The sequence below is a fragment of the Schistocerca piceifrons genome, chromosome 7, assembly GCF_021461385.2.
Source record: "Schistocerca piceifrons isolate TAMUIC-IGC-003096 chromosome 7, iqSchPice1.1, whole genome shotgun sequence".
NCBI classification, from domain to species: Eukaryota; Metazoa; Arthropoda; class Insecta; order Orthoptera; family Acrididae; genus Schistocerca; species Schistocerca piceifrons.
The window spans coordinates 38,746,390-38,758,578 of record NC_060144.1 but is presented as its reverse complement, the minus strand read 5'-3'; the positions used below and the strand labels follow the sequence as shown (position 1 = coordinate 38,758,578).

General features: G+C 44.8%; 1 protein-coding gene across 3 annotated transcripts in view; it reads left to right on the top strand.

The window, feature by feature from the left end:
• Window positions 1–12,189, top strand: part of LOC124804874 (4-coumarate--CoA ligase 1-like) — a 241,601-nt gene that overhangs the window by 117,456 nt on the left and 111,956 nt on the right. For all 3 annotated transcript variants that reach the window (XM_047265238.1, XM_047265236.1, XM_047265237.1), the window contains exon 4: window positions 7,957–8,125. In XM_047265238.1, coding sequence (XP_047121194.1) covers window positions 7,957–8,125 — 169 coding nt within the window. The remainder of the gene's footprint in view (window positions 1–7,956; window positions 8,126–12,189) is intronic.

Below are 12,189 nucleotides of genomic sequence, written 5' to 3'. Positions count from 1 at the left end.
CTGATCAATTTATGGTCTTCGATAGTGGTATTACGAGCACACAGTCCAAAAAAATGTTCAAATGTGTGTGAAATCTTATGGGACTTAACTGCTAAGGTCATCATTCCCTAAGCTTACACACTACTTAACCTAAATTATCCTAAGGACAAACACACACACCCATGCCCGAGGGAGGACTCGAACCTCCGCCGGGTCCAGCCGCATAGTCCATGACTGCAGCGTCTTACACCGCTCGGCTAATCCCGCGCGGCAGAGCAGTCAAACCTATCCGCATATTATCTAAGGACAATGCATGCAACTGAGGTGAAATTGGAAATTTTCAGCTACCTCCAGCGTAATGGATTTCGTACCAAATGGAACTAAATGGTTAAATTGGCTCTGAGCACTATGGGATTTAACATCTGAGGTCATCAGTCCCCTAGACTTAGAATTACTTAAACCTAACTAACCTAAGGACAGCACACGCATCCATGCCTAAGGCAGTATTCGAACCTGCGACCGTAGTAGCAGCGCGGTTCCGGACTAAAGCGCCTAGAACCGCTCGGCTACACCAGCCGGCAAATTGCCTGTGTCAGTGTCTACCAATAGGAGACAAGGGGGGGGGGGGGGCGGATCTGAAGGGGGAAGAGCAAGCTCATCCTCCTCCTTCCAAATGTAGCAGACAGAACTAACTTAGAAATTCTGTAATCTTTTGAAAACCCAGTCGCAATTTCAAATTTCCGATTTATCATCTTACTGTTTCCGACAGTGGTATTGCGAACATGCATCTGTCCAGCCCCTCCCGCAGGTTGTTTAAGGAGATAGCATGCAAACTGAGTTGAAATTTGAAATTTTCAGCTACCTCCAACGTAATGGACTTCCTACCAAATGACCTAAATGTGCCAGTATCCGCCAACAGGATGCAAGGGGCAAAAAATCCAGTAGAGTTTGGAAACCGACCAGTTGCGGGATCGAATCCCACCAAATATACCAGTCCTACTATCCACCAATAGGATGCAAGGAAAAACTGCCAACACAGAAAGGGTATAGATTTAATTAATTACTCAGTCGATCTGATCAAGACATCCACAGCTGGGGATTTACCAGGTATCAACTACTTTGTTTGGGACAAAAAAGAGGTTAGTGCAGTACACGACAGATGGGCGCTGGGTAGGAAGTAGCCACTTGAGAGAAGAAGAAAGAGAGGGAGAGAGAGAGAGAGAGAGAGAGAGAGAGAGAGAGAGAGAGAGAGAAAGAGAAAGAGCATGTGTTTTGGCAGGAATTTCTCAGGTATCAATGTCAAAGATCGCTACCAACTGATTTTTCATTCGACAGGAAGCACGTGGAGGTGCAATTGCTTCTCTCAGCGTCCTCTGCCTGTGGTGTTGTGAACTAGCTCAGCCAGTATCTGCACAACAGGGCGAGCACATACAGCAGCTGCTTCCACTGACCTGGTGTGGAAGGTGCGTGTTTGGGAGCAGATTGTGCAGATGTTGCAACCGGCCACTTGAGGTGGGAATTACCAAGCAAAGGACGTCACTGAAGAAAAGGGGACCACTGCTGTAGGGTGACTTGGCTGCCGGACGGTGACAAAAAATGTAGCTGACGTCTACTGTCGTGGGCAGTAGAGCTCTCTGGGCATTGAGATTGAACTGCGTAATCTCTATACTGATGGACAGTCCGTGTCCGGTCAGTGTGCTAATAACGGGAGATGTCCACTTAACGGTGGACGGCCGGTGTCCCTGCGGGCGCGGTGCGGTGTCACGGCCACGTAGCGCAGCCTCCCGGCCGGCTTGGAGGACACTGGCGCATCGTGCAGCCCAGTCATCACCACATATATTTAGCGCGATCTGTAACAGTGTAATTACGTGTGATGAGTACTTCATGACGGTATTACTTACACGATCGGAATAAGAAAGCCCCACAATTGCTTGAAAAATGACTCTGAGCACTATGGGACTTAACATCTGAGGTCATCAGTCCCCTAGAACGTAGAACTACTTAAACCTAACTAACCTAAAGACATCACACACATCCATACCTGAGGCAAGATTCGAACCTGCGAGCGTAGCTGTCGCGCGGTTCCAGACTGAAGCGCCTAGAACCGCTCGGCCACCGCGGCCGGGTAGAATTGTTTGAATATTCCACACACTGTATCTATAAATTGTTTAAATAAACGATGATCCACATATAGCAAACGATTTCCCGCCAATCAATCAATATATCTGGAAGGGGGCTCTATCCATCAAGGACAACTGTCCCGCCCAAAAAGGATGCCGATTAGTTAAATAGGTAGTCAAATTGATAAAAATGGCAGTGGGTTAGTCGAATAACTGAGACCTCACCCGTTGTTTTACGACGAACTACAAGATATGGTCGACAGTGTCAGTCGGTTTAATGGATATGAGCTCTAATTATCGCAAGAGCTACTTCCAAAGAAGTGTATTTTACTGACTCACCAGTGCTTTATAATTCCGACCAAATATCAGACACAGATTCATTATGTTTTTAAATGCTTGTCGGAACTTTAGGCCTCTCACTGACAGTAAGAGGGTCACTTGAACGTGATGTCTCTCTCCCAAAGCACACACGCACACGCGCACACACACACACACACACACACACACACACATATATATATATATATATATATATATATATATATATACAGTATGGTACCATATGCCTCTGACAGAAAATAGTGCTAGAGACAGGAGTATCCTAATTTCTTTTATCTTCTTCTGGGTCTGAATTCGGTTCACAATAGTGCTTTCGAGTGTGTTGGTTGATCCTGCCATACCAAGTCCAGCATTACGTTTTTTATTCTTTCTGATCAGAAACCTAATAAAACATGTGGCTTGAGTGTAGCTCTTTTTCCTTCTTCATAGGAAACTGCGTCTGCATCTTCGAAAGAATACATCACCTCTCTTCTTAGTAACACAGGCACTACAGTATGATATTAATCCACCAATACCAGGCAGTAACTTTCATTTAGAAGGTCATCACCAGTCTGGGAATTGCATAATGTGTGAGAGTACGGTTTGTGACGCAAGATAGATGATGTATGGGTGTTTCTGTCTGGCCGGGGGTCGCGCATTGATAGTCAAAGTAGTTTAAAGTGACCGCTCACGTAAAGCCGGTAATCAAGGTTCGAATCCCAGTCTGGCATAAATTTTCATTGTCATCTCCTAATAAAGCTGAAAGTTGTTTGTATTCGAAAGTGTGAATACATTTTATGTACAAATTGGAAGACTGCCATGTCATCGGCACAATGCGATTTCATGACGCGACATCATGTCGCGATGTTGACACATAACTCAAGTAACTTGGTAACATGTGGAAAAACGAGAGTAGTTACGTATCCATCTAAGTATGGCATCTGCTAGTGCCTCGAAATATTTGTTATTAACAAGTAGGACTCTAGTGATGTAATTTGCTACCAAACAAACAGACTCATCCTGTCACTACGGTACACAGCTCCAGAAGGTGCCACTTATAGCAGATGGAGGGGTGGTGCGTTTCAATTTAGTAGTATCTAACTTAGCGACATACCGGTACTGTTTTGTGATTGCTTGAGAGGATTGTGATGTCAAACCCATGTCGGGAACAGTCTTGCATAATGGGTTAAACTAAAAATAAAAAATAAAAATAAATAAATAACTAAAAAACCGGAAAATCCGGAAAATACTTAAAACTGGGCAAAATGTGGGAAAATATTTAATAATGAGAATACTTGCTCATGTGCCTAGGTCTGATCTCTTCTCGTGGCACATAATACAGAATTTTTACTCACTATATGATGTGACTTATCGTAACTTGTTATAAACAAATAGATATCCTATGACGACACCTTATGCCACACAGCTCCAGAGAGCCCACAGTTATAAAATAGGAAAACGCATGAAAATTTGTAAATTGAGGAAAATATTAACAAATACACAACTGGCCATTAAAATTGCTACACCACGAAGATGACGTGCTACAGACGCGAAATTTAACCGACGGGAAGAAGATGCTGTGATATGCAAATGATTAGCTTTTCATAGCATTCACACAACGTTGGCGCCGGTGGCGACACCTACAACGTGCTGACATGAGGGAAGTTTCCAACCGATTTCTCATACACAAACAGCAGTTGACCGGCGTTGGCTGGTGAAAAGTAGTTGTGATGCCTCGTGTAAGGAGGAGAAATGCGTACCATCACGTTTCCGACTTTGATAGAGGTCGGATTGTAGCCTATCGCGATTGCGGTTTATCGTATCGCGACATTGCTGCTCGCGTTGGACGAGATGCAATGACTGTTAGCAGAATACGGAATCGGTGGGTTCAGGTGGGTAATACGGAACGCCGTAATGGATCCCAACGGCCTCATATCACTAGCAGTCGAGATGACAGGCATCTTATCCGCATGACTGTATCGGATCGTGCAGCCGCGTCTCGATCCCTGAGCCAACACATGGGGACGTTTGCAAGACGACAACCATCTGCACAAACAGTTCGACGAGGTTTGCAGCAACATGGAGTATCAGCTCGGAGACCATGGCTGCGGTTACCCTTGACGCTGCATCTCAGACAAGGAGCGACTGCGATGGTGTACTCAACGACGAACCTGGGTGCACGAATTGTAAAACGTCATTTTGTCGGATGAATCCAGGTTCTGTTTACAGCATCATGATGGTCGCATCCGTGTTTGGCGACATCGCGGTGAACGCACATTGGAAGCGTGTATTTGTCATCGCCATACTGGCATAAAACCCGGCATCATGGTATGGGGTGCCATTGGTTACACGTCTCGGTCACCTCTCGTTCGCATTGGCGGCACTTTGAAAAGTGGACGCTACATTTCAGATGTGTTACGACCCGTGGCTCTACCCTTCATTCGATCCTTGTGAAACCCTACATTTCAGCAGGATAATGCACGACCGCATGTTGCAGGTCCTGTACGGGCCTTTCTGGATACAGAAAATGTTAGATTGCTGTCCTGGCCAGCACATTCTCCAGATCTCACACCAATTGAAAACGTCTGGTCAATGGTGGCCGAGCAACTGGCTCGTCACAATACGCCATTCACTACTCTTGATGAACTGTGGTATAGTGTAGAAAATGCATGGGCAGTTGTACCTGTACACGCCATCCAAACTCTGTTTGGCTCAATGCCCAGGTGTATGAAGGCCGTTATTACGGCCAGAGGTGGTTGTTCTGGGTAATGATTTCTCAGGATCTATGCACCCAAACTGCGTGAAAATGTAATCACATGTCAGTTCTAGTATAATATATTTGTCCAATTTCTTCTTGGTGTAGCAATTTTAATGGCCAGTAGTGTATGTAAAAATGAGTGTACTTAAATATTTGCCTTGATGTGGTCTCTGCTGATGTCTCGTGATATTGCTACTAACAGACAGAGCTCAAGTGGCGTAATTTGTTATTAACAAATAGACACACCCTCTCTCTATGCTGTCCAGCTCCATAGTAGCCGCAAGCCACACAAGTGTCCCAGTTATGAAAGATGAAGGTGTTGATGGGGTGAGGAGAGGGGGGGGGGTGCTTGACTATCATTGCTCCAGAGGGAAGGGTGGAAGCAGGGGGGGGGGAGGGGAAGGAGTGGAGGGGTCGGTGAGTCCCTTGTGTGTCCCTGGCCTGCTGTTCCCTGGGGGAAGAGGGAGTTGGGGAACCAAGGAGCCCAGGTGTTTAACCTGACACTGGATGTCTTTACCAGCAACGCCCACTATATTCCGAACTCTCTCTGGCATCTTGCTAGTCGACACATAATCTCCCTAAGAAAAGAAATGTGTATGTCATAACAAAATTAACCATGTAAAAGTATGATAATCTACCTGACGATAATAGAATGACAATCGTAACTCTTAGTGGTTGTAAGATTACCTCCTCCTCATAGACTTACACCTTCGACAGTGAGTATAATTGTTTTGCTGAATACTTCCGCTCGGTGATTTACTTTTCTGTCGGACTAGATCAAGTTGATGACGCACAAATACGAGGGTCGTCCACAAAGTGAGTTCCGTTTGGTTATATAAAACAAACATGTACAGATACAGAAAAATTTTATTTTGCAAAAATCTACAACTGCTAAACTACTTTTCCACATAGCTCCCGAAATTTTATGGGCACTTGTCATAGCGTGGCACAAGTTTTTTATGGCTACTTCATAGAAGGTTCAACCATGTGGTTGCATGATCTTTCAGCTCGTCATAATCATTGAAGTGTTGAGCACCAAGGACAGATTTTAGGTGTAAGAAGAAATCAAAGTCGCTAGGAGCGAGGTCCGGGCTGTACAGAGGATGATCAAACGCTTCCCAGTGAAATTCCCGTAAGAGTTGTTTGGTCACATTCACCGTGTGAGGCTGGGCATTATCGTGGAAAAATACACCTTTTGACAGTAATCCTCGGCGCTTGTTCTGTATTGCGCGGCACAATTTCTTAATGGTCACGCAGTAACCACGTGCATAGATTGTTTGGCCTCGTGGTAAGAAATCAATCAGTAAAATGCCTTTTCTGTCCCAAAAAACGGTGCACACGACTTTCCGAGGTGTCAGTATTTGCTTAGGCTTAATCTTCGTTGGGGATGAAGTGTGCCTGCATTCCATTGACTGCCGTTTTGTTTCTGGGGTGTCGTACGATACCCAAGTTTCATCCCCCGTGACTATCCGAGAAAGAAAAATATCGCCTTCTTCGATGTAGCGTGTCAAAAACTGAAGTGCACTGCCCATCCGTTTCTTTTTGTGTTGTAAGAATTTTGGGAACCAAACGTGAGCAAAGTTTTCGAAATTTCAGTTTTTCAGTAACAATTTCATGAATTAGTGATCGTGAGATTTGCGGAACTTCCATAGCAAGGGCACTAAGTGTAAACTTATGGTTGTGCTTAATCTTCTCTTCAATTGTGTGAACCAGTTCATCAGTATCCACAGACGGGCGTCCACTTCGTTCTTCATCGTGCACTTGATCACGTCCTTCATTGAACAGTCTGACCCATCTTCTAACCATTGAATAACTCATAGCATTTTGTCCGTAAACCCCGTAGATTTGCCGATGAATTTCCTTCGGTTTAATTGTCTTTGCATTTAGAAATCACAGATCTGATTTCACACGCGGCGGCATTTTCAGTTATGGCTGACGTTATAAAGAAGCATTACAAATCACACGTCGGCAGGAGCGATCTCAAAATGGCGTAAGTCTCCTCTGCTTGAGTCAGCTGCGATCGTAGCGCTGCCGCGGATAGAAATAGAAACGGACGACCCTCGTATTACTGACACACTATTTATTATTGAAGAGTGTATGCACATAACATACATGAATCATAGATCTTGACTATTGCTGTGTGCTGCAACGAAACTCAGAAATGAGTAAAGTAAGGTACCTGAATGAGATTTTCACTCTGCAGAGGAGTGTGCGCTGATGTGAAACTTCCTGGCAGATTAAAACTGTGTGCCGGACCGAGACTCGAACTCGGGACCTGCAAGGTACGCAGGAGAGCTTCTGTGAAGTTTGGAAGGCAGGAGACGAGATAGTGGCATAAGTAAAGCTGTGAGGGCGGGGCGTGAGTCGTGCTTGGGTAGCTCGGTTGGTAGAGCACTTACCCGCGAAAGGCAGAGGTCCCGAGTTCGGGTCTCGGTCCGCCACACAGTTTTAATCAAGTAAGGTACCTGTACGTTCTAGCCAGGCCGCCGCTCACGCGTTTCGCCTTCTTGTTCGCTGTGCTCTCTGAGAGGCATTGTTGGTATCGGCTATAACGTTTGTGCTGTACGAGGGGCTGCACTCATATTCTGTATAATACTCATTACAAGTTTGGCTACTGTAGCCTTGCATGGTGTTAAAAAAATGTGATTGAATTAGTTTTTATTCTGTATTATCTAATCAATCGCAGCCTTTGACAAGCAGTCCATGATGGATGACATACTTGTTGATGCATTTATGTTGGCTCGTCACAGTGCAGCAGTACAGTGTGGTATCCAATTTCAGGGAGCTGGAGCTGAAGATGGAACCACACACCATTTCCCTTCAGTACACGGCGCTGTTTTGGGTCTCTGGATTGTTTGTGCAGCTCTTCTCAATTTTCAATGGAGGTCGCCTTATTGTGTTGCCTCGCTTTGACGAGGATATGATAGCCAAGGCGATAGAAGAGTACAAGGTATTGTGATAAATCAGTCTCTTGTTTATAAAACTAGTACTTCAATCGTCATATGTTGATTTAAAATCTTTCACTCGTGGAACGTACTGTAGTAATGAGATGGAGAGTGCTTTTTTTCCTGAGGGTAATGCGTCCATTCGTAGAATTACCGTAGTACTGACATGTGACATGAGTAATGCTTTTTCCTCTCAGGGTAATGCGTCACGCGTGCCTTTCTCATGTATCCACGTCGCGGTACATCGGTTGGCTTATGTCCAACAATGAGACGTGTGCGAATGTGAAGAGCGCTTTGGCCCTTTCCCACCGTTTTGAGTCCGTGTTGCTCTGCATAATGGTGGGAATGAAAGGAAGTGTGAAGGAAAACTCTGGGGCGGCGCCTTTTAAAAAAAGGAAATTGAAGCGTCTTCTGTTTGGGTCCGTTAGATAGCCTAGAGGCCCAAGCGCTACACTCCACCAAAAACATAAGTTTGCTTTTACGGATTGGGTCCGGTAAATCATTGCATTAAGGGGTTCCATTAAAAACCTGCTCGGAGAACTGTATCCATACAAAATACAGCTGGAGCCCTACGTTAATATCTTACTGTATCGAAAGTGCCAATCAAATGTTCCCCGCCGCTGCGGAGAAGCTAACAAAACAGCTCACTTCCACATAAAAAATCCCTCATGGAATACACGCTTTTGTTACCTTCAAACAGTGGTTTCAAAACTGCACAGTACGCAGATCGACTGAAAATAAAATGAGCATATTTTTATATCAGTTCATCCTGTAAAATAAATCATTGATCACGAAATGAGAATATTCTGTATTCTTGCAATAATATAGCCCGCATCTCGTGGTCGTGCGGTAGCGTTCTCGCTTCCCACGCCCGGGTTCCCGGGTTCGATTCCCGGCGGGGTCAGGGATTTTCTCTGCCTCGTGATGGCTGGGCGTTGTGTGCTGTCCTTAGGTTAGTTAGGTTTAAGTAGTTCTAAGTTCTAGGGGACTGATGACCATAGATGTTAAGTCCCATAGTGCTCAGAGCCATTTTTTGCAATAATATAATAACCACTTCGCCTCACAGAACTAACTTTCCGTACAGCTTGAATAGTCCATACCTAATGCGAAGATGTACATACGTATGTTGCACATCTCGTTCTTAACAGCTGAATCGATTTCACCCAAACTTGGCACACATATCACTGTCTGTAGAGAATCATTGTGGCAGTAAGAAACACTTGCGTCTCCAAGGGGGAGAAGGTCGGGCAGAGAAAGAAGCGTAGCCCATGAAGCACAAGTAGCCAGATCATGCACATCTAGTATTTGAGGCAAACTTTTCACATTCTTTCAAATCTTTGCAAGACTTTCTCTCCTTTGCCACCTCCCCCCCCCCCCTCCCCTCAACAAAATTATGACAGGAAAAAAGTTTAGCATTTACTACATTTTCACTGTTCATGTAGTTTATCAGGTACAACGTTTTCATTTATTATTTCTTTGCTACTAATTGTAGTCATAACAAATTTTGCCGACAGTATTCAAATATATTACTAAATGTACCTGTAAAAATATATGACTGTTCGACACAGTTTATGAGATATGACGTCATAAATACTGAGATGCGAGAAAAACAGTCGCGTCATGCATGACGTTTTAATTTATTACTCCTTCACTACTAATTCTATTCGGAACACATTTCGCAGACACTGTCTACAGATGACACTGAATGTGCCTGCAAAATTGTAACACTGTAGCAGACATTCTTCAGGAGATTTGATGTCATAAACATTGGGCTGTGTGAAAACGAAACGTTAGCGTGGAATTTGCTGGAGATAGAGGTGAAATATGTGTGAAATGTGTTAAATGTTGGTGAGATAAGGGTATAAAAAAGTGTCCGATCCTTTGAGAGGTGGTATTACTCATCGAAACAAGAAAAATAAGTTCAGTAAACATCGGTCCAGAAACGCATACTTTCCGAGATAAACACGCATTTATAGGCAGGGCTGCGCGGCTCTTGGTCGCAGATTTAGCACAGTCGTTGCATTGGCGCTCCGTCAAATGTTTCGGCAGGGTATTATGATGTCTTACGGACAGTACTCTACTTACCATTAGGTGTTCTGCAGTCAGTCTTATGGTAGGCTATGTTAGTTTTCATCGTGTTTGTGTGGCTTATTGTTCAGTACTCTCAACCGTGGGTACTTACGTTAGTGTTTTATCTTCTTCCAAATGCGGAGTCACTCATGTGTTTACTGTTATTGCGCTGTTGGTCCTTAAAAATGGTGTAGTACATTTACATTTTCTCTTTTCCATCACTTGTTAGCAATGCAAGCCTACTACTCGACAAGTGAAATGGCGGATATGATATTCTGCCATGGTTTAGAAATGGACGTGGCCTGCGAACCCGTGCCCTCTATGCCGAAAAATATTCACAGAGAAGAGTAAATTCTGATAAGCTGTTCGGCAGACTTTTCCAGCGTCTGAGAGACACAGGTACTCTGGTGCCTCGGAAGACTGACAGTGCAAGGCCTGACATGGTAGAGCGTGTGCTACGCTCGGTGGAGAAAACCCTTGGAACCAGTGTGCGACGGGTCCTGAGGCCACAGGCTCATCTTGGCAAATGGTGGCTTGTCAATGGCTGCTGCAGAAGTGTGCTGCGGATCCACTGTTCACCTGCATGATTTTATTCACCGATGTAGTAGGGTTCACAAGAGAGGGTGTTATACATTTCCGTAACCAGCATGCATGGGCAGATGTAAATCCCCAAGGAGCTCAGAAAGATGACGTCAACACCGATTCTGAATCAATGTATGGGCAGGCGTACTTGGCGATATGAATAGAGCCATACATGCTATGTCAAAAGTTAACTGGGCTGCATTATCTGGATTTTCCCATTCATGTATTATCTACTTTGGTGGAAGCTTCGGCACTGCAGCACCGAATACAAATGTAGTTCATGCGGGATGTGGAAGCAGCACATTTTCGTCACAATGTGCGCGAACATCTGAAGCAGACATTTCAGGACAGATGGATTGGTGGGGGGTGGGGGTGGGGGGCGGCTGCAACCTTGACCTGCTCGTTCCACAGACCTTAGTCCCTTAGACTTTTGGTTATGAAAGAATTGGCCTACGCCAAGCCATCAACGCCATGCGGATAGTACAGAGTCACATTTTCAATGTGTGCCAGCAGGTACAACAACAGCCGGGTATGCTTCAAAGGGTACATCATTCCTTACGCTGGGGGCAGAGGGGATCACTGCCATGAATGGTCGCCGCGTTGAACACCTCCTGTAAACAAGTGTTTTTCACAAAAAGTATGCGTTTCCGGACTCATGTTTAATGGAGTTACTTCATTCCTCAACCCATGTTTAATGGACTTATTTTTCTCGTTTCGAAGAGTACTACCCCCTCTCAAAGTATTCGACAGCTTTTTTAACGGCCTGTATGTGTTACATGTGCGAACCTGGACAAAGCCACGGGCAAAACGCTCCTTCTAAGCTCCTAATCAATTTCAACCAAATATGATACATATGTTACTTACTATCTGGATAGAAATTCTGTGAGGATGAGAACCACCAACAGGCTATTGGAGTTGGGATGAATTATGGTGATAGATGGAGGAGGGGCGGGGGGAGGAGCAGATCGACAGAAAGAGAGAGGGAAGGAGAAGATGGACAGAGAGACGGGGGAGGCACTGATGAAAAGAGACCAACGAAGAGCAGACACACAGGAAGATGAGGGAGGAGGATATGGCAGAAAAGGGGGAGGGAGGAGACGAACTATTACAATAAATATATGCCCAGGCGACGCCGGATACAATCCCAGAAGAAGTGTAGACAAACTACTACAATAGTGGAATAAATATATGCCCGGGCGACGCCGGATACAATCCTAGAAGAAGTGTAGACGAACTACTACAATAGTGGAATAAATATATGCCCGGGCGACGCCGGATACAATCCCAGAAGAAGCGTAGACGAACTACTACAATAGTTGAATAAATATATGCCCGGGCGACCCCGGATACATTCCCGGAAGAAGTGTAGACGAACTACTACAATATTGGAATAAATACATGCCCGGTCGACACCGGA